The sequence below is a fragment of the Xenopus tropicalis genome, chromosome 3 (genome assembly GCF_000004195.4).
Source record: "Xenopus tropicalis strain Nigerian chromosome 3, UCB_Xtro_10.0, whole genome shotgun sequence".
In the NCBI taxonomy this organism is placed as follows: Eukaryota; Metazoa; Chordata; class Amphibia; order Anura; family Pipidae; genus Xenopus; species Xenopus tropicalis.
The window spans coordinates 89848254-89873105 of record NC_030679.2 but is presented as its reverse complement, the minus strand read 5'-3'; the positions used below and the strand labels follow the sequence as shown (position 1 = coordinate 89873105).

The 24852-nt window shown below is 38.7% G+C and overlaps 1 protein-coding gene across 1 annotated transcript; it reads left to right on the top strand.

Annotated features, from left to right (window-relative positions):
* The first annotated feature begins 647 nt into the window (after nucleotides 1-647).
* On the top strand, nucleotides 648-23601 carry hcls1 (hematopoietic cell-specific Lyn substrate 1). The gene is made up of 17 exons (NM_001011314.1): nucleotides 648-697; nucleotides 7033-7113; nucleotides 8025-8098; nucleotides 8410-8539; nucleotides 10060-10170; nucleotides 11677-11731; nucleotides 13323-13378; nucleotides 15389-15443; nucleotides 15642-15752; nucleotides 15892-16002; nucleotides 16583-16638; nucleotides 17923-17992; nucleotides 18974-19119; nucleotides 20432-20536; nucleotides 20609-20900; nucleotides 21531-21590; nucleotides 23351-23601. The coding sequence occupies exons 2-17, from the start codon at nucleotides 7033-7035 to the stop codon at nucleotides 23497-23499; spliced, it is 1662 nt and encodes a 553-aa protein (NP_001011314.1). The 5' UTR covers nucleotides 648-697; the 3' UTR covers nucleotides 23500-23601.
* Nucleotides 23602-24852: the final 1251 nt, after the last annotated feature.

Genomic DNA, 24852 nt, shown 5'->3' with positions numbered 1-24852 from the left:
TACCCCCTGTTGTAAAATATGAGGATATTAGAGATATTGGAGTTCCGTGACCTATATAAAAGCACTCAGAGTTTGGCCTCATTGACTCCTCGGTTACTGAGGGTACTTTATTCACTATATAACCAAAGTGCAAAAGGCAATTACTCATCAAATTACCAATCCTACTTGCCGAATATGGTACAACAAAAGTATAAAAGTAAAATTAATGCCCATGCTCTATTTATTAAAGGGGAGCCACCACTTTATCCTATTAGCAATGGGGCCCTTACTTTTTTTTTTAATCCCATGATGGCAATTGCTTCATAAAGTGCAATGAATTTGTAACATACAGTGTGGAATTGAGAAAAAAAGAACTAGTTATGTCCTGGCTGCAGTGTGTCATGTTCAGAAAGCCTTAGTATATGTTGTTAACCATAGTCTGCTGGTTCTGTCTGTATTTGATAAAATAGCTATGTTTATTTAGGTCTTTTTAATGCGAGAATGAGAGATACTGCATGGCAATAAATGTTTTGTTGATGGAGTCAGAGAGAGACCACAGATGAGGAAGTACAGAAGCAGAGAACAACATAAGAGAGGAACTATCTCAGCAGGAAGTTAGCAGGGACCTGCTTTTAAGTACAGTCGTGAGACTGAGCTCAGAACAGTAAGGACTACTAAGTAACAGCATCCACAAAAGGCAAAATCATTTGGAAGAAAGGTGAGTGACTTGTATACCACCTTTTATGATGTGTTTAAAGTTCAAAAATGTTCCAGTATAATGTGTTATAGAACAAAAATAATAATGGCAATGCACACAAACATGGTATGGTATTGACCGCATTACAAACTGAATGCTCATTTAGATTTTGAGTTATTCTTAACTTTTTTATTTTATATTGAATTGGCCTGCAAAAAAAAATCCATAAAATCAGCATGATTTCTTTTAACTTTCAAAGGCTCAGCACTAAACAAAGCAGAAGTTAAAATTAAATATAGATTTTGCATTAATCGGGATGTAGTCTGAATATGCAAGGAAAGGCTTCATTTATTGTATGATCAATTTATAATGATATGGAACAAGGCTATTAAATCTATGGAGCATTAAATAGCATTTGAAAATACATAGCTTCCAACTACTGTGATCACAATATGTGAGGTGCATAATGCCAAATTGCAGCTTCCACTTTTTCTAGGATTGCATGGATTTTGTTACTTGCACATACAGTACATTTCTTTGCATGCAGTGTACAATGTTGCACAACTTCAAGCCCATAGTTCCAAGTACAGACCATAAAAAGTGTGTAAACTTTAAAAATCCTGAGAATTTAAATTTTACCAGTGGCAGTTAATAGTCACATTTTGCATTATATAGTATTTATCTGCCTCTTCTTGTTACTGTTCAACTTCACGCTCCTCAGTAAGCAAATATTGTTTCCTATAAAGGCTAAATAAGCAGAAGGTGAACACTTTTTTCTTTATACCCCTTCCTGTGTAGGTGTCATTAGTAATATGTTACTTAATGATTTAGTAGGTGGTAAAATGAAGCAATAAAGACCTTAAATTCAAAATGGAAAACGCTTTATATACTCTTTAAGGGGAACATGAAAACAAAATGTTTTTCTATGTTTCATCTTATGGAAATATGAAATCTCTTAAATATGATCAATTTTTGTGCACTAAGGTACAGGTTACCCTTCAGCAGCAATCTGTCCCTCTGCAACAGATGAAGGCCTTGCACCAGTGTGTATTTTTGATTAACAGTTAACTAATTATTCCATGGTCCTGATAGAGAATAGATTCCATTATACTGTACATGATTGAAAGCTTTTTAACATTGTATACACTACTTGGCTGTCACCAAAGTTATATATACATTTGTATTTGACGCACACACACGCACACACACACAAACACACATATATATATATATATATATATATATATATATATATTCATTTACTGTGACACAGATATTTCTGAAACATAAACCACTTCCTGAGGAACTTCTTTTCTACTCTGCAGCCACAACTAGACATTGCAGAAGAGGCTTTATTAATGCAATACAATTTGCAACGCAGAGAGTCACACTGAAGGCAACACCATAACAAAATGGACAACACACTGAAGCTTAGCAAAAGTTTTGTGCCTTGTATTGTGACATTTATATTCTGTATATACAGTGTATTGTGAGTCAGTCCCTAAGCTCAGTAAGTGACAGCAGCACAGAGCATGTGCAGTGAATTAGCAGAAAAGAAGATGGGGGGGGGCTGCTCGGGCATCTTTGGAGGCACAGATCTTCCCTGCTAAAGGGCTGTAGGTGCCTTGGGCAGGTACAGAAGCACAAAACATAATGTACAGCATTTCTAAAGGAAAACTACAGTGAGATAGAAAACCCTGTGTTGCATTATCAACCAATCCTTACATCACTTAATATCACATTGTATTTATCTACAAAAATATTTTTTCAGTACAGTTCACCATATTCAGAATCAACAAATTCTTGAAAAATCTGTATTAAAAAACATGTATAATAGATGTATGGAATATTTCATTAAAAACTATGGAATCCTTAGCTGTAATGGAAGTTCTTGTGCAAAAATTCATAGGCCACAATTAGCCACTTGATAGCATCAACTAGGCAGAGAATGTTATTTCAATGTCACTTAGCAGCATCTATTTCATTTAGCAAAAAATGCTAGCTCAGCAGCATACATTTAGATACACAAAGGTTGTAGAGACTGATAGTTCAGCAATGTCAGTTATTTAAGCTTAATGTTTTAATATTGCAGCATTAACTTGAGTTACTTTTTAAAGCTTAATTTTACATTATACTTTGTGTACCAACGCTATAGCTGTGCTTGCCCTAGTTTTGCTTATCATCCACTGTCACAAAGAGACATGTGAAATTGAATTTAAGCTGCTGAAACTGATGTCCATATGGCTGCTTGGGGCCCAGGAGTTTGAAAGGCCCAGTGAGCTCAGCATCAATATATCATTGTAATCTGAGTTACAGATTTTTTTATTCATTTGACTTACAGTTCCCATTCTTCCCTGTTTGAAGGGCTGTCTGAGTGGTCCAAAAAGCCTCTCGTATGACAAGTTGTTGATCAGCCAATACATTTAGATGTTTTCTTACATGCGTTGTCCAATCAACAAGTAGAAAGCAGAGCTGCAGAGGCTGTCTAGTCCTGTGGTTAAACCCATTACCAGACTGCAGTCTGGAAAGGTTGAGAAGTGAGGGTGCAGTAAATCACTAGATTTTAGTTAATGGCCAGGAGCAGACTCCTGTTCTTTCCCTGAGAGCTGTTAAGGTGTACCCTGATTGCATGTGTTACCTACCTTAATTAAAAGATTATTCAGATCCCAAATTGGAATGTCCTTCTGGTTTACTGCATATGGTGGCAAAATCTCCTTATATATATATATATGTGCTGCCAGGCTGCCTGCTGAAATTAAGTGTATGCTTGATCAGCCTGCCATGCATGGACTGAATCATGCTGGCAGTTTGGGTGTCTGTGTCAGCGCACAAATCACACACTTTACAGCAGCCCACTTGCCAGCTAATTATGGTGATGAAAAAGGGTTTTCTACACATACAATGGCTTGCAAAAGTATTCGGCCCCCTTGAACTTTTCCACATTTTGTCACATTACAGCCACAAACATGAATCAATTTTATTGGAATTCCACATGAAAGACCAATACAAAGTGGTGTACACGTGAGAAGTGGAACAAAAATCATACATGATTCCAAACATTTTTTACAAATAAATAACTGCAAAGTGGGGTGTGTGTAATTATTCAGCCCCCTTTGGTCTGAGTGCAGTCAGTTGCCCATAGACATTGCCTGATGAGTGCTAATGACTAAATAGAGTGCTCCTGTGTGTAATCTAATGTCAGTACAAATACAGCTGCTCTGTGACGGCCTCAGAGGTTGTCTAAGAGAATATTGGGAGCAACAACACCATGAAGTCCAAAGAACACACCAGACAGGTCAGGGATAAAATTATTGAGAAATTTAAAGCAGGCTTAGGCTACAAAAAGATTTCCAAAGCATTGAACATCCCACGGAGCACTGTTCAAGCGATCATTCAGAAATGGAAGGAGTATGGTACAACTGTAAACCTACCAAGACAAGGCCGTCCACCTAAACTCACAGGCCGAACAAGGAGAGCGCTGATCAGAAATGCAGCCAAGAGGCCCATGGTGACTCTGGACGAGATGCAGAGATCTACAGCTCAGGTGGGGGAATCTGTCCATAGGACAACTATTAGCCGTGCACTGCACAAAGTTGGCCTTTATGGAAGAGTGGCAAGAAGAAAGCCATTGTTAACAGAAAACCATAAGAAGTCCCATTTGCAGTTTGCCACAAGCCATGTGGGGGACACAGCAAACATGTGGAAGAAGGTGCTCTGGTCAGATGAGACCAAAATGGAACTTTTTGGCCAAAATGCAAAACGCTATGTGTGGCGGAAAACTAACACTGCACATCACTCTGAACACACCATCCCCACTGTCAAATATGGTGGTGGCAGCATCATGCTCTGGGGGTGCTTCTCTTCAGCAGGGACAGGGAAGCTGGTCAGAGTTGATGGGAAGATGGATGGAGCCAAATACAGGGCAATCTTGGAAGAAAACCTCTTGGAGTCTGCAAAAGACTTGAGACTGGGGCGGAGGTTCACCTTCCAGCAGGACAAAGACCCTAAACATAAAGCCAGGGCAACAATGGAATGCTTTAAAACAAAACATATCCATGTGTTAGAATGGCCCAGTCAAAGTCCAGATCTAAATCCAATCGAGAATCTGTGGCAAGATCTGAAAACTGCTGTTCACAAACGCTGTCCATCTAATCTGACTGAGCTGGAGCTGTTTTGTAAAGAAGAATGGGCAAGAATTTCAGTCTCTAGATGTGCAAAGCTGGTAGAGACATACCCTAAAAGACTGGCAGCTGTAATAGCAGCAAAAGGTGGTTCTACAAAGTATTGACTCAGGGGGCTGAATAATTACGCACACCCCACTTTGCAGTTATTTATTTGTAAAAAATGTTTGGAATCATGTATGATTTTCGTTCCACTTCTCACATGTACACCACTTTGTATTGGTCTTTCACGTGGAATTCCAATAAAATTGATTCATGTTTGTGGCTGTAATGTGACAAAATGTGGAAAAGTTCAAGGGGGCCGAATACTTTTGCAAGCCACTGTAGTTACCGGTAATAGCTTTGCTCTTCGGCCTAGGGGCTAACTGTTTTTGTTAAAAATGCAGAGCTAAGTACAGTAGAAGTAGGAAGAAAGAAAGGTAGAGCAAAAGGAAAAAATTAAAAGAATTATAGGAGTAGTGCAAGCAAAATAGAAGAGGGGAAAGCGCAGTGCAAAGATAATGAAGGACAGAGAGAAATAAGGGGAGAAAAGGGGATATGAATATGGGAGAGTTAAGTGGTGGACAGAAGAGGATGTAGAGGAGATAAGTGGAAGAAGGAGAGCGTTTAGCAATGAAAAAGGAATAGAATTAGCTTGGAAGTGGTGAAAATGGAAGCTCCTGGGCCCAACAGCAAAAGCAAATAGATAGCAAAGAAAAACAGAAATGTAGGAAGTAAGAAAATAGAAGGAAGAGGAGAAAGCAAGGGCGAGAGTATAAGCAGGGTGTGGTTCTAGCTATATCTGTAACAATACAGGGCAGTGAGCCAGTGCTCTAGCTCATTTTGTACCTACATGTAACAAAATCGAAAATTCCCCAAACAAAAAAAAAAATAAATATATATTAATATTAACACTTCACAAACACTTGCTCAAACTTGAAATATACATACCAGAGTGTAATCAATTGCAAAAGAGGTGAAGCAGATATGTGTAACACCTGTGTCAAATACCAGCAAGTGTATAAATACCTTCTGCAAAGGTAGGAAGGAAAAATACCATGATTAGCACATACCAGTTGCAGGGACATTCCTAATTTGCATCAATGGTTGCAAAAAGCAAGTAGCCATTCTAATGACTGTATTGGCTAAAGGTGAATGGGTTCGCATTTCAACCTTATATTGTCTGTATTGTTTCTGGATTTCTAATTGGAGATGCCTCCAATTATATATTTCGTTTAAACTGTAAATATGTCAGGAAGTGGGAGGGGATGCAAACCATCCCTCATAAGTGTGAGAATAGCTAGATAAAAGATGCTTTTTGGAAGCAAAATCATTGGAAGGCTCTGTTCAGGTGATATTAAATTCTCAGATAATTGCAAAATCCCCCCTCCCTCTAGCAATGCAGACTGTTTTAAGAAGATATCGTTTTATATGGGCTGATTTTTTATTAAAACAACATGTTAAGTGTGTGCTACTTCTGGAAAGATTTAGAGTGAAGCTCTTATCTGAAAATAGGAGGGTTCAGATAAATATCAGAATATATGAGTCAAATGTACCTTTCCAGTAGCCAAATAATTTCCTGTTCTTGCCACTGTTGCACCAATAACATAAATTTAAAACAAGGTTCTTGATTAAAGGGGTTGTTGTTATAGACTGTACTATTCTTAGCAACTTTTAATTGGTCTTTAAGTTTTATTTTTTTTAGGTTTTGCTTTGTCTTCTTCTACCTTTTAACAACTGTCAGATGGGTCACTGACCCATCTGCAGCCAAATAACTGTTGGTGTGCAAGGCTACAGTTATGTTGTTATTGTTACTTTTTATTACTTATTATTCTATTCAGACCCCCTGTTATTCTTCTTTTGGTCTCTCAGTTAGGCCAGTGCTTGGTTGCTAGGGTAAACTGGACACACAATATATGTGGCCATTGAAGTTCTGCTATCTTTGTGGGGTTAATAGCAGTCCTCTCCTATTGCTGCTTACTCTTTTTCTGCTTCTTACTTCTTTTCATAAGTTTTGCAAATTATAGCAGTCAGTGAATTGTTTATGTTATTCTGATTCTGAACTGGTCAGCATGCTGCTGTCACCTTTACTTTCCATGTGCTCAATAACCTGATTTTAGGATTCCTAAGCATAAGTCCTTGTGTGTCCAAGTTTCACATTTATTCAGGTTAATAGAACTTTATTTTTGTTGGCAGATGTGGAAGGCTGCAGTGGGACACAATGTGAAAGTAAGTGAAGCAGAAGGAGATGACTGGGAAACCGACCCTGACTTTGTGGTGAGTTCTAAAATACCCAGCAATGCCTTTCATTCATATGTGAAGCCATGCGGTCTACTTACTGTAATATTTTAAATACTCTCAAGATGGAACAAGATTTCTGAGTAAATATTTATATATACCCATATTGCTGTCTGTGATGTTAAAGGCTGTGTAAGGTGTTACATCATTTGATGCCTAGTCTAAAAGTGGAAGACAACAGATTGATAAGAAGTCATATTATTTGGTAAGTTACAAGACAACAGGGTGTGGGCAGTGATTTGAACCAACAGTACAACGTTATAACAAACTGGTGACAGGTAAAATCTGCTACCCTTTCACTGCTATAAAACAAAATGTGGTTGATATGTGACAGTTTGGGTTTTCTCCTGCATGTAGATGGTGGCAGTGAGTTTTTCTGGATGTTGTGAGTGTTTTGCAGTGTGATTGCATTTATTTCTAACCTGTGTTTAAGGTGAGCGAGAGAATGAGTGCTGGAGAATCTTACTCTATATAACCACACCCAACTCCACATGCCTTGGAAATGGTGCCTCTGTAAAAAATTGGTGACAGCAGTGGGATTTTCATTTTTTTTTTTTAGAGTATTAGTGCTTGAATTAACTGTTTAACCCTTGCACTAATGCAAAAACCTTGCATGGAACTAACACATACATTTTTATATTTGTACATTATTTTGTTTATTCCTTACAGTTTGCCAAGCACACCAATAATTGTGGGTGCTGTAAATAAGAAACTGTACAGAAGTAAAGAGATAATGTTTGAGTGTATATTCTAGTTTTAGCTTAACCAGCATTTTCACCAGTTAGCATTTGTAATCATTTTCTGCAGTTATACCGCTTTCTTGAGCATGGAATATCAAACACTGCAATGGTCAGCAGCTACTTTAATATCCTGTGGCTTTTTTCCTGTAGAATGACATTACAGAAGAGGAACAGCGTTGGGGAGCCAAAACAGTAGCAGGATCTGGCCGTCCGCAGCATGTAGAGTGAGTCACTGACAAATTCAACTTCTATTTTTTTCAAGTGGATATTTCTCTCAAATTGGCAGAGTAGCTTAAACTGGCCCAGCTGCTAAATTTGACAAAAATGTTTTCCCTCATTAAACAACTTATTACTGTTGAAGTGTGTGTGTGATTATTCTATTTAGCCACTATAGCAGTTATTATCATCAACACTTATTTTATTTATTTAGGACCACAGTCAAGTTCAACCTTGTCAAAGTATTGCAGTGCTTTTTTGTGTTATTCTGACACATACCCCTTGCTTGTTCTCACTGTTTTTTGATATTCCACCCAAGCATAAAACAACTGAGAGACAAAGTTGCCACGGAGCATCAAAATCTGAAAAAGAAGGAGCTTCAGGATGGTCCTCGTGCATCATATGGATATGGTGGAAAGTTTGGAACAGAGAAGGACAGGATGGATAAGGTAAATTGCATAAAAGCTTGTGATGCCCAACCCTTCCCTTATGAGGAAGAAATTGGTAGGATGATTTTGGCTATGAAAAAATGTATATATCCCTGTGCTTAGGTGTAGCAACATTCTTGCCTCATTAGCAGAGCCTATGTGATAATGATTTAAAACTAGGTTAATATTAGTTTAGCCATTTCCTAAAGGCTTTTGTTCTAAACTGTACATTGTCAATATCCCTATGGAGAAAAAGACTGGTTGTGTAAGCATGGGTAGTGAAGGCATACCAGGAAAAGCATGTCCTCTGGGTTAAGAGCATTAGGCGGTTTCCATGTTGTGGTGTAAAAGGTTGAGAAGCAATCATTTTCTCTCTCAGAGTGTAGATAGAAATATAGGGCTCATGGTAAAGGGGACCACCAGTTTCCTGTAGGAGTACTAAATCTTAAGTGTAGTCACTAAGGTTTGTCATCTGGATGATATTTTACCAGCTTGACCAGTAAAAAATTATTCTTTATGCCAATGTTATAAATAGGGAAGAAGGATGCAGTTCTAGGAAGGCCAGTATTTTTTTCCAGAAAAGGAGCCAACTGCAGTAGCCAGACACACATCCTTGGGATGTACAGTGGAGTTCTATAACCAATTGTAGCAAATACAATTTCTAGGGACCATATTGCCAGCTGCAGAGAGGCTGTTGAGGGAAACTCAGTCATTCCTAGGTGTTCAGCTTCTAAAGACTAATAATTCCTTTGAGGTACAAGAAGCAAGGTAGGCTGTGCTGATATTTGGATGAGGGCAGTTATGATGTCCCTCATGGGACTGGTCCATCGGGATGCTAGTTAAACTCCTGGTGGCCCAGGTGTCAGTAGGCCCCCTGCTGCTAACCATTTGGCCTATTACATATTCAGTCGCTATTTCTGTATGGAAACAAAGAGGAAAAATAGTTTGGAGAGTGGGCCTGTGGGCTAAGGTTTTCTGGTGGGCCCCTGGCATCCCAGTCCAACATTGGGCAGTGTTGTAGTACCTATAACTCTCACCAGCACACACTGGCCCTTCCACTAATATTTCACCTGGTGGTCAGTATTTGGTTGAAGGATCGGCACCCTCCAAGGTAACTCCAAATTTGCAAAATATTGGAACAACAGGGCTGTTTCAGCAGGCTAACCCTACAAGTTTATTTAGTGCAAACCAAGTGACTGTTTTCGGGGCTTGCCCCATGTCTGACAAAGGGGCGGTGCCTTAAAAACATTCACATGGGCACTAAGTAAACTTGCAGGTTTATCCTGCTGAAACAGCCATGTTGTGCCAGTATTTTTGCAAATTTGCAGTGTTGTAGTAAGGCTTTGCCCATATAATTTACTAATCTATTTTATAATAGTTCTCCCCACTTTACTATCTCTGCTCCTCACGCTGTACTGGTAGAGTGTTGGCATTATGGCATGGAGTGCTCATAAGCACTATAATCCAGCAAGATAATAGATATATCAGGAGAAGGTGCTGAACTGGGGACACGGCTAATGTTTTCTTGATCTATTTACCAGAGTGCTTTGGGCCATGAGTACCATTTAGAGCTCGATAAACATTCCTCACAGACAGATGCATCAAAAGGCTTTGGGGGAAAATATGGGGTACAGAAGGATCGCACAGACAAGGTGAGTTACAGCAAATGCATAGATCTATGTATATTATCGAGATTTGTACCTGTCCACGTGTACCTAAGTTGAAGGAAAATGATGCCCAGATATGATAAATGTAAGAAAAGAATGCTTGAAACACACTTTCTACTACATGAGTATACTAATGGGATAAGACATCTCATAACTACCTACTTATAATGCTACTTATAATACTTATAGACCAATCTGTGCAGCCAGTTTCATTTAATGTACTGTATTTATATTTATTTTTTTATGTGAAGGGGATGTTTCCATACCACTACTAAGTATTTTAGCAACAAAACACTTATATTAGATATATCATTTCTTTTCCAACAGTAATATTAAACCTGAACCTAAACTATATGGTAGATATTGGGTAATAATTTTCAGCATTTAAATCAGGAATGCCTAAAAAGAAGTTCTGAGCATTCCTTGGAATAGTAGGGTTGCCACCTGTCTGGTTTTGACCCAGACAGGCCGGTTTTCAGTAGGGCTGTCCGGGTCAAAACTCCCTGCCCAGGTTTCCAAATTAGGGAAACCAGGCAGGACTCTATTAGATTGACAGTGGCAATCGGGCAATCGCCGATCACCATGTCATAACCGCGTCCTCAATGTAATTGGCCACACCCCTGGCGTCAATTGTAACTGATTCATATCGGTATTTAAATGTAAAATGAACTTTTTGTATGATTTAGATAGGAGTGTTCGAAGTCAGATCTCAGACTTTATTTTTTTTTTAATCTGTTGATTGCCAGGAGAGAGCATTTGCAGTGGAAGGCTGGAAAAAAGCAGAAAAAAGTAGAAAGGCTAATACATCAAACGCATTAGAAAATAGGAGTTAAGTAAAAAGTTGAAAATAAAAATAAGCACCCCATAACAGAAAAATCTTGATTTTATATAAACCATCAAAAAGAAGTAGATACCAGAAGGCCCCCTAGTGACCAAAAGAGGGAAATACCTATATCAAAAATATATAGGTTTGTTTATTTCAATCCATTAAAAATACTAACAACCCCATATGGATAGCCTAACGCGTTTCATACTTTCCCAGCACTTAATAATGAAAATGCTTTTGTAAGAGCAGCAAATACAGACAGATAAACTTTTTTGAAGTTGAAGCTAAACAGCGGGGCCAAGTAATATCCTTCATTGCAAGATATGGTAGACAATACCATAAAATAGTTCAGGTAGTTAAAAAGTTTTTGCCAATTTTGTATGCTGACAGACTACTTTTAGGTATAGAAAAAAACACACACAGCAGAGCGTAGGTCCAGCAAAAATGTCTGCTTTTGTGTTAAACAGGCGGACCTATTCCCCGTTGTGTGTGCCTGCACTGAGGTGGATGCTGTAGTTTTCAGTGCAGGCACATGGGCAGCATAGGGAAGTGGATCCGCTTGTGTCAGCCTGATGGAAAACTGCAGGGCTGAGAGAAGTAGATCTACGCTATGTGTGACCTTGCCCTTAATGAATGGCATGCTTTCTGCAATTTTTATCTTTTAGTCAGCTGTCGGGTTTGACTATAAGGCAAAGGTAGAACAGCATGCTTCCCAGCAAGGTAAGTACACAACACAGTCCTTACCATCAACACATTTTAATTAATTAAAATGAATTAATAAACTTATTTTATTGAGTATTACAGCAGTGACAATATAAGAACATACATTTTTATTTTTATTAACAACTAAAGATTATGATTAAGTTAATAGTAAAAATGGTGAATCTCTGTATAGAGAGGATTAAACAGAGCATTTATGAATAATTGTTGGTAAAAGAAAATTCACAAGGCTAGTTTGATAACATAGTATAGATCTAAAGATGAAAGTCAAAAACAGTTAACTGTCATAATTATACATAACTAAGAAGTATACTTCATAGTGTTTCTGGTCCTTTAAACAGTCCCTGTAGGTATATGACTAGCAATAAAATCTGGGGCATATATGTACAGGTATTTAATTGCTTACTAGTGCAACTACAAAGAAGTCTTAGGGGCAGATTTACCAAAGCACAAATTCGAATCCCGAATAGCAAAAATTCGGATTAGAAATGAAAATTTTGCGACTTTTCGTCGCCGTCGCGACTTTATCGTATTTTGCGCATCTATTTGGTCGCCGTCGCGACTTTATCGTATCAAAGTCACGATATTGAAGCTTGAATGAATCCGAAACTTTTGTACTCGGCATAATAATACGATTTTTTCGCGACAGCAATGAAAAAGTCGCGAAAAATATACGTAAAAGTTGTGACGGCAACGAAATTGTCGCAAAAATACCGATCATTACAGAAAAAACGCATTCGGACGCATTTGAAGCGTTCGTGCCTTAGTAAATCTCCCCCTTAGTGTAGGTTTGCAAGCCCGAATAGTATAGATCAGTGCTGTCCAACTTCTGTGGTGCCGAGGGCCGGAATTTCTCTAGAATATATAGTGGAGGGCCGCTAATGGAAGCCAGTTTTGACCACTCCCCCTTTTTAAACCACACCCTCTTCAAACCATACCCATGTTATCACAAGACCACATTAATGGTGGTAGCGCAGCAAAAACCCACTGTGTGCACCATACACAGTACCTATAGTGACACAATGCTGGCAATGCAGAGATTAAAAGGTGTAAGGAGTACAGGGGATTACATGTTTAAACAATACAGGGGAATTACAGCCTGAATCTGAGGTGTGAACCGGCTCGTTGATGCGGTCCCCGAGCCGACTGCCCCATTGTTGCCCACATAATCCGATCGTTTGGCCCCAGGGCCAAACGATCGGATTATTTTTTTTTTCCACCTAAATCCTCCCCGATATCGCCCACCCGTAGGTGGGGATATCGGGTGAAGATCCGCTCGCTTGGCGACATCGCCAAGCGAGCGGATCTGCTCGTGTATGGCCACCTTTAATCTCAGTACTGATACTGATTAAAGTTTACACAAAGGTAAGCTATCAAAGCAGCCAGACACAGAGGGGGGTCGCGGGCCGCCAGTTGGACAGCACTGGTATAGCTGAATATACTGCTACTAGCCCAATATGAGTGGTTATTTGTTGGCTTGTCATTAAAGTCAACATGCATTTTTTCAATGTATTCCTGTTCCTTTGTTATCCATTAATTTATAAAGATGCTTGTTTACTTTCCTAACCAACGTGTATCTCTTAAAAAATAGATTATGCCAAAGGATTTGGAGGCCGCTATGGTGTACAGATGGATCGTGTTGATAAGGTGGGCCTTTTGCTGTACAGATGCACCTCACTTAAGGTGCTAAAATGTGCTATAAATGGAAGAAAGGTCTAAAATATGACAATAATTTCAGAGAATCCAGTTTATAGAAAAATTTTACATTTACTAATTATCTTTTTAAATACAATAATAAGATTGCATTTTGCCCTGCTAGGAATAATGCATGTCAATGGTAAAACAATCCTTTGGGGTTCTAAACGTTTTAGTAAGCATAGTGCTTGTCCTCACAGAAAACCTCTTCAGCTTCAGCACATAGTTACATAGGGTTGAAAAAAGACCAGAGTCTATCAAGTTCAACCCATCCAAGTAAACCCAGCACACACAAACCTATACTGACCTATCTATATACTCACATTCATAAACAATACATACAAACATCAATACTAACTGTAGATATTAGTATCACAATAGCCTTGGATATTCTGATTGTTCAAGAACTCATCCAGGCCCCTCTTAAATGCATTAACAGAATCTGCCATCACAACATCAATGGGAAGGGCATTCCACAACCTCACTGCTCTCACCATGAAAAACCACCTACGCTGCTTCAAATGGAAGCTCTGTTCCTCTAATCTAAAGGGGTGACCTCTGGTGCGTTGATTGTTCTTATGAGAGCTGAGAGGAGAACATTCATTTTGCCCTAAGCCTTATCTACTTCATTTGTTTACAGTATTTACCCCTACTATTCATTTTAGACAGCACCCTACACTTTTCGCTCCACTTATTATGGCAGATGGAACAGTAATAAGCTGGCTAGTGCTGGCTGTGCGCATCTGGTAAATGTTAAACTTGTTTTAGGATGAATTTTCAATGTGTATTAAAGCATTTTAGTAAAGAATTAGTTTACCTGCAAAATTCAGGGTAGGAATCAAAATAATCACGTATCTCCAAAATGCAAGCTGGGCATAACTATTGATGCAAGGGACCCATTCTAGGACATTTTTTTATACTTCACGATGGCCTCATCAAAAAATAGGGATACTGTTTTATACATAAATAACATCTTTCCTGTACTGTAGAAAATTACTTATATTCAGCGACACAAAGAAAATTACAAATATATTTTTACAATGTATATTAAGCAATGACTTCTTATGAGAATCACAGTTTCTGTGGTTAAAGTAAGCCCTAAGCCCTACCCTCTGTATATAGTTCACCCTTAGATGAATATGTTGCTAAGAAATTCTGCACAAATTAATAGAGAGCTGTGGGTTTTGACCCTGGGACAATTTTGGGCACTCCATTTGCACCCTTTAATAGGTATACCCCTTTGTTAATGAACCTGTTCTTGGTTAATGGCAATTTTTAAAATGATTTGTGGAGTATTTTTCTCTTTTCGCTACTACCATTTCATGTTCATGAAGAGTTTCACCTGTCAGTAATCACTATAATTTGTTTAATCTTAAAACAGCCAAATAATGCTATTTGTTTCTATTTCCAAGGGCTTTTTTTTATTAATAAATGTTCTGCGCTCGTGTAGTATTTGCACACACTACACCTCTCCAGTGCAAAGTCATATAAAGTAATTTATTATATGTACACACCACCCAATGTAAACTATGCCTAATAGCCGCTCCTCCACCCAGTGACCACATATCATATTGCTTTAATGATAATTGCATAAACATAGAATGCAAGCAGTAGGATGGGCCCTAAGCATTATATTTTCATAGCCAGAAAAAGAACATCTGCTACTCAAAATGCAATGGAGGCGTTAAAATTCCCTTCTGTATAGAGGTGATTTCTTATTAAAAAGGCAATATCACACTCACACATACATACATATGTTAAGTTGACAAACACTAGTGCTAACACTTTCAGGCAATGCTCATAGTGCACAAATGAGCATAGATGGTATTCTGACCAGAAATCACCACAAGGCTACTAAGAAACACAGCCAGCAAAACACCCCAGAATCTGAATAATGAGGAATTGCCCCTGATGTTCATAGTGTTTTATGCAACTGTACCTTCTCTTCTTTTCTTTTTTCAGTCAGCAGTTGGATTTGAATACAAGACAGAGTTACAAAAACACTCTTCCCAAAAAGGTGAGTTATGTGAAAAAATAGCAATAAAATATCAGAATTGTAAATTAAAAGGGCCTGTCTGATTAGATATATATTTTGACATGGGTCATTGCATTTGTAAGATGTTGTCTTACAAAAGAGGTGAAACCCAGATATTTTAGAGAATATGTCAGCATTTTGTCTTCATTTGTTTTATTTTAATTTAACTATTTGTTTCAGATCAGTCTCAAGGTTTTGGTGGAAAATATGGGGTACAGAAAGATAGACAGGATAAATCAGCTCACAGCTGGAGTCACAAAGAAGAATTACAACCTCATCAATCACAGACGGGTAACAGCACAACCTATATACAAGTAGAATTCCATGCAAACCATAGCCTCAAGGTGTAACATAATATGCTCTCATCTCGCTGTCCTCCTTTTTTAATGTAATCCTGTCATATTAACTTCACATCATATTGACTTTTCAGATTATACCCAAGGCTTTGGGGGTAAGTTTGGGGTCCAGAAAGACAGGCAAGATAAATCTGCTCATAGCTGGAGTCATAAAGAAGAAATACAACCTCACGAATCACAAACAGGTAACTACTTCATTCAAAAATAGCTAGTTCCTAATCTTATCTGGCAGGCTCCTCTAACATTGGGTCACACCCTGAGTTTATATGACACCTTCTACAATTCTGAAACTGCTCAAAACTGATCCAAAGGCTGGCCCTGTTTACTGTATTAGGCTATAAGCATTTAAGACAACTACTTGGTACTAGTTATTAAATACAAGTGCTAACTATACATTTATAAATGAGAGAGAACATTGATAACTGTCTAAAGCAAATGGATTCTGAAGTTCAGCTGATGCATTTTGGGACAGGACAGGCTACTTGGTATATCATCAGTAAAAAAGGTACAATGCTGCCAAGGGGGAAAATCCAAAAACAGGCTGGGACAAGAGCTACCACTTTTGTTTACAGAGCAAAGTCTTATTTTACTTTGGGTGGTAGCTTGACAAGTTAGTGAAAATCTAAAATGAATGAAAGATTATAAGTTCAAAAACAATAAATAGTTATAGATCCTCCCCTCCAGGATATATCACTTTTTAAAAAAGACTCTTCTGAAGGATGATTAAAGATGGCTTTCAACATGTCCATTCATTTATAAATGCAGATTATACCAAAGGATTTGGAGGGCGTTTTGGAGTACAGACTGACCGTGTTGACAAGGTGAGCAGCTGTTATGGCAGTATTAATAAAAAACTGAATGATTCAATTAAAAAATGCATTTTATCACACAGAAGCACAGCCTTGTCCTCCTCAGCTATTCTGGTTTTTAAAAATAATGTCCTGCCTCATTTAAGTCTGTACTAAACTTTTATTTTGGTGATATGCTTCAAAAATGCTTTCAAGTAAATGAAAGTATAATTTGATCTTATTTGTTAAACAACCTTTGCAATGCCAAGTTTTAAGGATTTTTTTTTTTTTAAATAATGTATACAGCAGTTGAAGTTGCTTCAAAAAGGTGATGGGTAGGTTTAAAATGAGTATTATTTGCCACGCCCACTTATAAGACCACTTTGCAGGATAGAAAATTTACACTCAGTGCTCAATTTTTGACATAGTGGCCCATGCGTTTCATGACAAAGTGCACACTGTAATTAGATGGACTAAATGTGCTGTTTGCATTGAATTCAGCCAGCATGTTGTTATGGTGAAACTGCAAATATTTATTATAGTATCTAATTAGTGCTTTCCATTGATGTTGGATCTTACCCTTTATACTAACTAGGACCTTGCCTACTCCAGGATCCCAATACCAATTACCCTCTTAGGGGAGTCCCAGAGAAGCAACACAACTGCCATGGCATCTGACATCCCATGTCATGGCTACACATTTACAGTACTACATTTCTCTAACCCATGCTCAACTAGCCCTCTTATGTAAGGGGAAGAGTAAATCCCTACTTCTATTTTCTGTTAGAGCTGGAGTTTTCATGGGGAAAAACCATAAAAACTATTTTTTCACCAAACTGAGTTTGGCCTTTATCATCAGACTTAAACATCAGATTTTTTTTTTCTTAATTGAATCTGCCCTAATTTTAATTTAATTTAGGAGCAAATGTGCAGCTAAACCTTAGAGTTCATACTGAGATACTTATAACCAGCTGTGAGTTATTTTAAAGATTTTGGGAAAGATTTGTGATTGCTCAAAGTTTTTCTTCATTACAAAAGCCTGTTTGGGGAAATTTACAGAAATCACCAAGCTTTTTCTGCTTAAACCTAGCGTGAATTAGCAAACTCACACGGTGTTTCCTTTATCATGGCTCGAGCCCAAAATCTCACACAGTCATACATCTGGGCCTTAGTTTTTAACAGAAAGATGCATTACATGGTGTCTGCCAAGTGTGTGTGGCCTTGGTTTGGTTAGGCTGAGAATCTTGTGACCAAGGTATTTTGCTGTAGCTCTTTATGCATGACTTTTATGATGTTTTTTTATTGAACTCCCTACAGTGCGCATCAGGATTTGGTGAGATTGAAACACCCAGCTCTGCTTATGAGAAGACCCAGCCATTAGAAGCTAGTGAGTAATTTACATTAAAGACTTAGATAATCACTGCTTAAACAAGTATACTAACCTGAATTAAATGATGTGGCTACAGCTCAATACGAGCTGCATTCATTGTCAGAAACAAATGTTACAATAATTAATTCACTTACATCTTATTTGGTGCAACTGAACATAAATTTATTTGTATTATTTATGCAACTCTTTACAGAGATTGTTCATCATTCCCTGCTCCAGTGGTGCTTACAATCTCAGGTCCCTATTACCAGTGCTGGGCCAAGCCAACTGGCCTCCTCGCCCACTGCCCCCCCACAAGCGAATCCGCTCAGTTGCTGGTGACACTAAGGACAGGGGAGGGAGGTGTCCCACGTGCAGATGGTGGGGGGTGGGGGAAGGGTCCAGAACTAGGGGTAGGCAAAAGAAGAGGTATGTGCCTACTGCCCCCTCATCGTTGTGCCTCTTCTGCACGTGCCTCTTCTGCCTACCCCTAGTTCCGGCCCTGCCTATCACATACACACTGTAGTCAGTTTCACCAGGATTCACCAGTTTTTGAAGAAAACCCACACAGACATGGGGAGAACATACAAACTCTTTTTGACAGTGCCCTGACTAGAATCAAACTCAGGGCCAGTGCTGGAATGTAGCAGTTGTAACCACTGAGCCACTGTCCTGCCAATAAAATAAAAATGTTTGTGTAAGCTTTTACAAGTGTGGGTGCAGATTCTGTAGATGCTACTGGTTTTTGCAGCCTTGAGGAGCCCTATAAGGAGGAAAATGTATATCTTTTACAACACAAGGAAAACAGTGCTGCATAAAGAGGCCACACACACAGGGACTGATTGATATGGGAGAAGGTAGGGGTGGAAATAATAAGAAGCCAATAATAAGAGGCCATGGGTGTTTCTTAAGCTGAGAAAGGTGGCCTAGGTCACATTTTACACTAAGACTTATTGAGTAGTGTGTGAAAAAAATGTAAGTGCTGTGCCTGAATTGCAGTGACAAGTGGGGCCCATAATCTCAGATCCCGCTTTGAGAACATGGCTCGAACAGCAGAGGAAGAGAATAAACAGAAAGCAGAGGAGGAAAGAGTGAGAAGACAGAAGAAAGAGAAGCAAGAGAAAGAGTTGCAGCTTAAAAGAGAAGTAAGAACATTGCATTTCTATACATTAAGACCAGAAAGATGTGATATGTATAATAAAGACATCTTCAGCATGTAGAAATGTAAATGTGCCAGTAGTAGGGTAAAGTAAAAGGGCTTTTGTGTTTTGGGCATTAGCTATGTGGCATTTGTATGATCTGACGGTATGTTTACCTCTGTGGTATAGTGGTGCACAGATTAGCCCAAATCCTATGGCATCCATGGGTTGACCAGGTTTAGGCCAATTATGTGCACAAGCAACAGGTGGGTCACAGGCCTTATTTTTAATAGGGCCCTATCCCTGCTCTGCCCATACTATGTTCACCAGGCTGTATAACCAACCATACCCCACATCCAGGTGATGCCACTTCCCACCATTGCCCCCTCTGGTAAAGTCAAGACCCATACCCAATCCATCTTTCCTGGCTGTACGTGTGACTTGCTTTAATATATGCATCAATTTACTTCGTTTTTCTGAGACAGAATGAGTTACCCATAAAACCCACATTTAATTATTTTTTATCCAAGGTGCAACAAAATTAAGTAAGTCAGAGGGAATAATATAAACTTAAACGGACTAATGTATCAATGGTCAAGATGAAAAAATGAATTGGAATTTTCCTGCAGATCGAGATTTGTCTTGCCAGCATTTTTTTTAACAATAACATTTGAGCCTCAAAAACACGAAGATGTATTCAGTCCGTTGGGCATATTAGCATTTGTTTGAAAGGAAACCTTTCTGTCACTCAAATTAATCAAAATACTTATCAAGAGTTCTCAAGAATTTTCAAGTTGCTTTACTAATAAATTCTATGGGAACCTTATACAATGTAGGAAAAAAAACCTGGGACATTTTCGTGCCCTAAAGGCAATGGATAATGAAAAAAAAAGTTGAGAAATGTTCCAAAAACAAACAGAGATGAATTTTACAATGAATAAATGCTTGAAGTTAATTTTATACATGGGTAAGATTTAAGATCCACCCATATACCCACAGTCATGTCTATGCCCAAAGTGATATGTGCTAATACCTCCCTAAGTAAGCAATGCTAAAAATATGCCAGATTCATTTGGATGAGAAACTTAAATAAAATATTGAACTGGGGATTCCATAAGGATGATATTTTCTCAAATCATCAAAACATTCCTAGCAGTCGGGAAAAAAGGCAAACATCATTCTAATCTATTGGGTCTAGTGCTCAGTGCACTAAAAATGTGTCTGCTTGGAAAAAATGACAGAGGCTTGGTAAATAAGCCTGGAAGACTGGATATTGGGATTGGATACATGTTCAGCATTTGAGTATTTTATGTTGCAGATTCATCAGAGCACTGGGAATGAAGAGACACAACTGCCTTCACATTCTGTCCCTGTGCCAACACCACGCATTTCTGCATTACCACAAAAGCCTTGTGCAAGAGAGGTAAATATTTTTCAGATGGACCTTGAATAAAAAAATGAACTATTTATACTTATCATTTGTTACTACTTTCAGATAGATTTGGATCCATTATATGAGGAACCACCCCCTGTGCCTCCCAAACTCCCAGAGTTTGAGAATGAGAAAGTGCCCAATCCTCCTGCAACAAACGAGGAGGATGAAGAAACATATGAAGATGTTGTAATCCCTGCAAACGACACAGAAGAAGAATATGAAGCCATTCCAGATCTTCCACCAAGAAAATTTGAGGAAGATAATGAGGAGGATTATGAAGCTGTTCCAGATTTGCCAGATGATGAGGCTTTGTATGAGGAGCTACCAAAAGAAGAGAGTCCTATATTAATTGGTGAGAGATAAATTTCAGAAAATGGATAACCACTGACATGTTATAGAATAATTATATATAAAGTATATAATGGATATATTCCATAAATAGAGGTGCTAAATTGTTTTTGGATAGAATCTACTTTGCTTTTGAAGAAGCCTACAGAGTTCTCACGAGTATGTAGAAATGTGGGCGATTCAGTTGGTGAGGGATGTGAAGAGATTTTGAATATGGAAAACAAGCGTCATGGTTTGGATTTATTATTATTTGTGAGCATGCTCTAGTTATCTTGCTTAGCCTGAGAGAGTGCAACATTGAGGCATGGAATGAGAGATTTAAAATGGAGAAAGTAGACTTTTGCATGGGATTTCCTCCCCATGCGTTTTGCAGATCATGAATGCAAGAATCATGCCCTAGAGTTAAGCCAGGGGTGACAAGATGATGATCGGAAAGAGGAAAAGGATCACTGTTAAATATGAAAAAGAGGTGATCTATTTCCTCTTTATTATCTTGCACAGTTTCACAGTTCAAAACACCCTGTGTCTATTAAAAAGGTCATGTGGCAAAAGGGTTATAGTGCAGTTTAAAATAATTCTTTGGCAAGTAAACTGTTTATACTCTATTATTCAATTTATATCCCCTTCTTTTCAGCATCATCTAAACAAGGTGGCTCAGGAATCTGTGCTGTCGCTTTGTATGATTATGAAGGAGGTGAGTTGCTTACTTGGCACTTCTGAATCTATTGCACATTTTATGTCTCAAGCAGAAGGAAACTCAAGTGAAAAACAGAAAAACAAAACTACAAAAACTGTATCAAAAGTCCTACACAGTGATATGTTACAGCCCATTTCTGTATCAGAATCTTTTGTTTTAGTTTTAAAGGAGACATATTGGATAAATGGGAAAAACACTAATTTTGTAGGCAACTATGAATAATATACGGTGCTGATTTCCCTTTGGGCTAAACATTAACCCTATCTGTAACAATGGCTCCTTTATTGGAGCTCCCTATAGATCGTATCGCTTATCTGTCCGAGTTTGAAATGAAGAGTGTCCTAACGTTCCCTGCCAGAAGCACAGTAGGAGGGGGAGAGCCAATCACAGCCCTGCACTCCCACAAGCACAGACAGGCTTCAGTTCCCTATCAGGTCAGCCTAGCTGCTGATTGGTTCCTATCCTACAGTGCAGGGTACGGAGGGCCGCCGGCTCCCCAGCTCATCCAGAGAATTCAGCCAGCAGGAAGTGGAACAGATGGGCGTGGCTAGTGGGGTTTTTGTGGAATTTCTCAATAAATCAGTCAGAAACACAAAATTTTCAAGCACAATCCTTCTATATCTAGGGGAGTATAATTCCCTGGTACATTCATAATTTTTATAGGATATGTCTCCTTTAAGGTGACACTGTCATCCAGCAAATTAGATTTTATTTACACCAGAAAACTATGCCAACAATTGTATTATTTTTTAAAAATGTTATGGCAACTTTTTAGCTGTATAAGAGAATTCTACTTACTTTCACTAAAAGGATCCTAGCTGTTTGAATAGGCTTGCCTGTTCGTTCTTAACCCGAACAGCCTGGTTTTTGGAGGGACTGGGTCAAAACTGCCTGCCTGGTTTTCCAAATAAGGAAATCCGGACAGGAATCTCCCTGATTGACATGGTTATTGGCCAATCGCCACATCATACCCCCACCCCTGATGTTACAATTCCCACCCCGTGATGTCACTTCCATGCCCCCTGCCTGGGTCCCCTTTACATGAAAGATGGCAACCCTAGCTGTTTGTATAGGCATGATAAGTGGTCCCTATCAACAATGAATGTTTAACAGGCAAAAGAGCTAAGCAAATGTAAAGGCATACTATAATCATATTTTTTGGCTGCATATCATCTCTTTCTTGTTTAAACATATATTTAGGCTTTGGGGTTGCGATATAAGAGAACAAAGAAAATTCCTAAGACCTGCTCGTGACTATCAGCAAGCCAAAATGTTGCTATAACTTTATCAGAATCAAAATAATTCATTTTTTGTAACCATACTTTCATAAATTAAGCCATATGAATTGTTTCCATGCACATTCCTAATACTTCATTTTCTGATAAGAAGTTTGCAACCCTTCTAGTGAAGGCTAATCAGCTATTTGATGTATACTGCATGATCTATGTCCTTTTAATTAAATATCACATTTATACAGTGCTTAATCCCACCAAACCAGTTATTTGGACAAAGTGGGGGAATACCTTTACTGAATCCCCTGCTTACTAGGTGGAAACGCCTTGCTCAGCCCATCACAAATCATAGTTACTCTGTGTGGCCGCCCACTAGATAGACAGATAAAGGAATATTTTGAAAACATGTTCTTAATGATACTACATTTTTGAAAGTGAAGACTAAGTTAACACAAGTAGGGTATTTTTATTTACTGATGTTAGTGGTCCTTTAACTACATTCTTGCTTCTATTTATTATTGACAGGTGGAGATGATGAGATCTCTTTCCAACCTCAGGAACTGATCACTGACATAGATATGCTGGATGAGGGCTGGTGGTGTGGAACCTGTGAAGGGCGTCGGGGGCTCTTCCCTGCCAACTATGTGGAGCTTCAGCAAGCTGCTCCTTTGTAAATTTCCAAAGATAACATGTAATTTCTTGGTCTTCCCAACTGTTAATGTTACATTTTCAGTTGTCATAATTCTCAATAAACATGTATTCAGTGTTAACAATAATCATTGTAATATCTGTTGCAATGTAGTTACCTTCTCAGCATTAGGGAAGCAATAGCTTCAAGGGGATCTACCCAAGTATGGCAAATGTATGTATTTATTTTATCTGCCCAGCCCCGCCACTGATATTAGACTAAAGGTGGCCATACACGTGGCGATCTGACGATGTTTTGTGCGACCATCGGTCGCAAGAAACATCGTCAGATGTGCCACACACCATTCAGGGCTGAATCGGCAGGTAAGGAGGTAGAAACAATAGGATTTCTACCTCCTTCTGCCGATTCAGCTCTGAAGGGAGATTTTGATCAGGCGCCTTCTATGGCGCCCGATTAAAATTTTCCAACTGGTCCGATCGGCGAGTCGGTCGATATCAGCAGGTTCCTGCGATATCGGTCGACTCGCCGACAATACCATACACGCACCGAATATCGTATGAAACGAGGTTTCGTACGATATTATCGGTGCGTGTATGGCCACCTTAACAGGAGTGCTGCTTCCATGAGGTTAGATGAAAAACTTACCTCAGATGGCAGTGTCATGCAAGATACCAAGGGTGGCAAAAAGCCCCGCCACTGAGATTAGACTAACAGGAGTGCTGCTTCCATGAGATTAGATGAAAAACTTACCTCAGATGGCAGTGGCAAGCAAGATACCAAGGGTGGCAAAAAGACGCTCCTGGTAATTTGTAAGGACCGAAATTCCAATTTTTCAATTGGTATTTTGGCTCTTCTAGTGCAGATAGCGTGATTATGCAATGCTCCTTCGACCCAAGGCAAAGCTACTATCGGCAGACACAGGGAGCGAGGGGCAGCATCAGAAGTCCTGCCTCATGGGCAGAGGCATAGAATTTCTTCTGAAGACTCACAAAAAGGGAACATGGACACAGACTTTACTGCACTGCACAGGAGAACTAAACCCTAAAAATGAAAATGATTAAAGATCCCATATTTTATATACTGAACTTACTGCACCAGGCTTAAGTTTCAGCAGCAATGATCCAGACCTTCAAATTTGTCACAGGAGCTCTGAGCAGCTACTAAGAAGCTAAGCTTAGGGGTTGTCACAAATTATCAAAGCAGAAAATTAGATTGGCCTGCTATATAAGATGTTACAAGGCTTATTATTTAATACCGATGCCAATTGTGCTGGTTTTCTGAGGTGCCATGTAGTGTGAATATGAATAAATTGCTCTTCAGCCTTATCTTGTGACATTTATACTCTATATATATTTATATAAAGTATATTGTACATTAG

What these genes read in the sequence shown, in the direction of transcription:
- hcls1 (NM_001011314.1), top strand. Translation starts at nt 7,033, where the DNA reads ATGTGGAAGGCTGCAGTGGGACACAATGTGAAAGTAAGTGAAGCAGAA. An exon ending in GACCCAGCCATTAGAAGCTA is followed by an intron (nt 17,993 to 18,973) that starts GTGAGTAATTTA and finishes CCTGAATTGCAG; the next exon opens with TGACAAGTGGGGCCCATAAT. An exon ending in TTTGTATGATTATGAAGGAG is followed by an intron (nt 21,591 to 23,350) that starts GTGAGTTGCTTA and finishes TATTATTGACAG; the next exon opens with GTGGAGATGATGAGATCTCT.